Source organism: Lotus japonicus, chromosome 3 (genome assembly GCF_012489685.1).
Source record: "Lotus japonicus ecotype B-129 chromosome 3, LjGifu_v1.2".
Lineage (NCBI taxonomy): Eukaryota > Viridiplantae > Streptophyta > Magnoliopsida > Fabales > Fabaceae > Lotus > Lotus japonicus.
This window is the reverse complement of record NC_080043.1, coordinates 75,250,594-75,255,369: the sequence shown is the minus strand read 5'-3', so window position 1 is coordinate 75,255,369 and position 4,776 is coordinate 75,250,594. Positions and strand designations below refer to the sequence as shown.

Below are 4,776 nucleotides of genomic sequence, written 5' to 3'. Positions count from 1 at the left end.
AAAATCATATTATCTTCATTTATTCCATCTTCTTCATCATGATCAGCATCATATACCAGATTTGCCTCTTCTCTTCTCTTCTCTTCTCCACCCACAAAACTCATTTTCTCAAAACACGAAAAATGAAGCAAGAACCTCCGATCATTCTTCTGCACACAGAGTCTCACACACACACACACATAAAACAACAATCATAACGATTTTTCTCAATGAAGGTCCAAGATCGTTCTTCAATTCCAAATCCAAATCAAAAGCCCCATCGTTCTTCTGGTCCTCGTTGTGACCGTGGCGGCGCTCTTCTTCCTCCGCAACGCCGGCGACACCGCCGCGCTCATCTGCTTCTAGAACCAGGCGCTGGAAGACCGGATCTGCTCCCGCGTTCTTCCTTTCCTGATTTCTCTATATCACTTCTGACCCACAATCAAGAGGAACTCTAGACCGGATCGGGGCTGGGTTTTTGGGATATTTTGGGGTTTATTGGTGGTTGGCGGTGGTGCTCAGCGCGGCGGGGTTGTTGGAAGAAGGAGAAGGAGGGTCAGAAGGAGGGTTAGGGTTTGCTGGAAAAGGGGGAAGGGATTGGGGTGGGGATTATGGAAAGAGTTCCTGGAATTTTTGTGCAAACACAGAGATCTCGTGTCTAAGCAAATTGATTTGCTTTTGATCATTTGATTTGTTTTGTACCTTTTGTTTGGGCAAGCTATGAATCTTCACAATTTAAGGGTTTGTGTATTTAGATTCTTGTCCTGAATAATTATTAATGATGAGTCACACAACCTGGTGGTGAGTGTTTGTTAGTGAAAGAGGAAGATGATGATGTAAGATGTTGAAGATGAAGAGGAGGATGTGCAGATGTTAGATGATGAATTAATTAATCATTTTAATAATTAGTAGGGTTAATTAGTGGAGATTAATGGTGTTTAAAATTTTATTTTTTTAAATGAAAAATAATAAAAAGCCACGTGGACCTCATTAATTGACGTGGCAAGGCCACCTCAGCTGGCGGAGCTCCGGCGTTGACCCAACCGGCCGGAAGGACCAAAGCCAACTATTTTACCAAAAATTGGGGACCAATCCCCACCTTTACTCCGGCGAGGGACTAAAGCCATATTTATGACAAAGGTTGGGGATCAAAAACTTGATTAAGCCTAAAAAAAACGTTGAACAAGAATGGAGCTACCTTTAGGGGTGGTTTTACTACTCTTGACCGTGACAATGGAAGAATTAATAACATTCACCACGATATTGAAATTTGAAACTCATGTCCTTCATCAACTTTTCCCTCAAATCCAACACGATCACTTAGTTGAAGCAAGCTGTGAGTAGATCTCTAGTCTACCTTAGTTAGGTGAAACAATGGACAATGATTTTCTTGAGATTTAGAGTTTGAATTGTCTTTGCTTCACTTGCGGTCTCTCTGAGGCACCCAAGCTAGTGGTTTGAAGTATTTGATTTGTTCTGCTTGACCAACTTTGAACTTGAAAATCCATTCTATTTGACCAAATTTGTGCTTATTGTTGGACGAAGATTCAATGAGCCCTGCCACCGAATGTGGTTCTTACTTTCAGGTAGATGTTTTGTAGTTTTAACTTTCTGTTATTGAATATGTACTGTAATTGATATATGTCGTTGTAGATAGGGATGGAGATCTGTGTTCTAGCACCATGAAGGTAATTGTAACATTTTCTATTTTCGTTTTTGTTCTTTTAGGTACAGTGTCTCTTAAAAGGCTACACCATTTTTATTCTTAATTGTAGCAATATCGTGGGAAACAGTCCATCATGAATCATGATGGTTTAATTTAATGTGAGTTTGTTGTTGCAGCAATCATATTTTTTGCACAAATACAAAGTAATTCAATGAGTTTAAACCTTGCAGAATAAAATAACCATAAACACCATAGTTGAGTTGTGAAGAGAAATAGGCCTAGAGGCCAGTACATGAATAAAAGGAAAAAAACCAGGACAATTCTCCTCCACCAACACAGTATTAGGAAAAAAAGACACTTTCCTAGCTACAAAATCCGCAGCACAATTGCCGCCCCTACGAGGAAAACTAAGTTCCACAAAATAAAAACCAAGAGAAAGGTCCAGACAATCCTCGACAATCGAAAACATATAAGATCTACCAACGGAAGGTTTCCGCCAAAGCTTGAACAGTTGTAAACAATCCGTCTCCAAAAGTATGATACAAGTACCATACGAAAAGCAAAGATGACCATAGAAAAAGCCCAACCAAAACAATGCTAGAACTATTAATATCTTATGTAAAGCAAGTTTAATAGTTCTTGCAGTAAATGAAATAACTACTGGGATGTGCTTTGTAGTGGTGCTAATTGGACTTGAATCAGCCAACTTTGATAATGTAAAACTAAGCAGATCTTTGCTTTCGTTGGGCTTTGTAAGAACTATTAAATCTTATTTTCTTTTCAAATATTTTAAATTATCAACAATACCTACTGGGAGTAATGACCAAGAGAGCTCTCTTCATCACCTCTGCTGTGAATCCACCACAAGAGATTAGTCAACGAGTTTCCATCATCAAAATCTTTTAAGCTTCTTACCTTCTGCAATGCACCTTCGTTATCATAAACTCCTTGCAATGCATACACAAACCCCTTCCATCCTTCTCCAACACCTTCCCTATTCAAAGCAGGTAAAGTCCACTCCACAAGCTCCTTCACAAAATCAACATTTGAGAACAAAGCTTCAGAGATAGGAAGCACGGGCAAGAGCTGAATTCCAAGCCTACACTCTCTCCACTCAGGAGGAGCAAACCATAGTCCATTGTCTCTCTTGTTAGCCCATACCATACCAACTATCTTGTTCCCTTTGGTAAAATCTGCCTCATATATGTTATCTGCCTCTCTTACATGCCACCACATTTTAGCTGCATGGATCTCGAGCGCTGTAAGGGTCGATCCAGTAGCAACAAGATCGGCGTCACCATATGCCAAACCCATCAAGGCTGCAGAGTAATATGCATTAACAGCTTCACTAGTGCTCTCCTGATTTCTTCCATCGGCAAACTCGGTTAAGCCTCCAGCCCATGAGTGCAATTTATAAAGGTCGAAACACCTCAGACGCGTGTAGTTAGAGTTTGATCCTCTGCTCAATGTCATAAAATCCGCCACGAGTGAATAGGCTTGAGGCTTATACTTGCTACCCCAAACTGGGTCAATCTTTGCAAGCACTGCAATTCCATAAACAAAGTACCCCAAATGGTAATGGTGATCATTATAAATTCCAAACCCAAAATCAGCACCGGTATCAATAGAACCTTGTTTGGTAACAATCCCTCCCCACTTGCTATCATAGAGAAATCCATTCCCATTAAAAGTTCCATCCAGCCAGGGCTCAATGGTTTCCTTCAAAAACTCGCTAATCTTTGGAATCACATCAAGGAAACCCACCTCTTCCGCTACCAACGCCAACCTTGCTGCCCTTGCAACCAATTTCCCATAAAAGTATGAAGAAGCTGTGGTGATTGCAGATGAATCAAGCTCCTCAACATCCTTCAAAAGGGCTGAAACAATTTCATCTCGCAACTCTTCTCTCACACCCTTAGTCGACTGCCAAGACACAGAAACAGGATCAGTTTTCAAAGACCATGAATCCCCAACAACACCAACAAGCTCCCCATCAATGCTGCTATACTTAAAATCACTCAGAACAGTAACATCAGAACCACTATCAGACAAAAGCTGAACATGAAGAGGGTGAGCCAACAGTAACAAATCACCAAACCCTTTCTTCTCCCACTTATACTCCACACTAAACTTTCCTGCAAACACAGCATCACCAGACACAGGGTAACAAGAACTAAACCTGTCAAGAACCGCCTCATTCTTCAAATCAGAACCCGGCAACAACGCAATCCGAATCACACCGGAAAAGGCCTCATCAGTGGAAATCTCAGAGAGGCTATGACTCAACCTGATTGGTGAAGAAGAGTACAGAATCCAAGTCTGGCCATTGTTGAAACTAAATGTGTGCTTTCTGAGGGAGTCATCGGAGGAGAAAGAGAGAATGGCGTGGATTGTGGTGATGGAAAGAGGGGTCGGTTCGGTGACGGAGAATGTCACAAAGGGGCTTCCCCTGACAAGGAAGAATCGAAGATTTGAAGAAGGGTAATCCAAGGTGACACCAAGATCAGAATATGATGATATTCTGTGGTGGTGGTGGTGGTGGCGGTGGGGTTTCACGGCGGAGATGGTGAGATCGGAGATGAAGACCTGGGAGGTGAAACCAGGGGTGGAGAAGCGAGAAGGGTAAGAGACAGAAACAGAGGAGTTTGAAGATTTGATGAGGTAAGGGTGAATGTACTCTGGTTGGTCACCGTTTTTGAGAGCGAAGTTTTGGAAGAACGAGTTTGTGGGTGGTGGTGTGGAGAGAGCGTTGGGGGAGAAGAAGGTGGAGGGGTCAGGGAGAACGGTGGAGTGAGCTTGTGGGAATGTGAAAGGTGTTACTACAGTATGCTCTGTGGACGAATCGGGTTGCTCCGGCGGCGATAAGGAGAAACTCCACCGCGCCACCACGGCGACGAGGAAGACCAACACGCAGCAAGAGAGACTCCATCCAATACGCTTACTCATTCCGGTGATCATGCCGGCGCCGGAGGTGGCTGCTATAAAAGATAACGTGATGCTCAAGTCAAATAAGGATTAGGGTTAAAAGATTTTGTGTATGTACATAGGAGTATCTCTTGATGTGTATTTATACATTTAGGTTGGGCCTTTAAATTGCAACAAATTTGTGAGTAATAATATCAATAAAGGTT

General features: G+C 42.2%; 1 protein-coding gene across 1 annotated transcript; it reads right to left on the bottom strand.

The window, feature by feature from the left end:
• Nucleotides 1-1,849: 1,849 nt before the first annotated feature.
• On the bottom strand, nucleotides 1,850-4,776 carry LOC130745902 (glucan endo-1,3-beta-D-glucosidase ARB_01444-like). The gene has a single exon (XM_057598324.1). It carries the CDS (start codon nucleotides 4,601-4,603, stop codon nucleotides 2,453-2,455), a length of 2,151 nt encoding a protein of 716 aa, XP_057454307.1. The 5' UTR covers nucleotides 4,604-4,776; the 3' UTR covers nucleotides 1,850-2,452.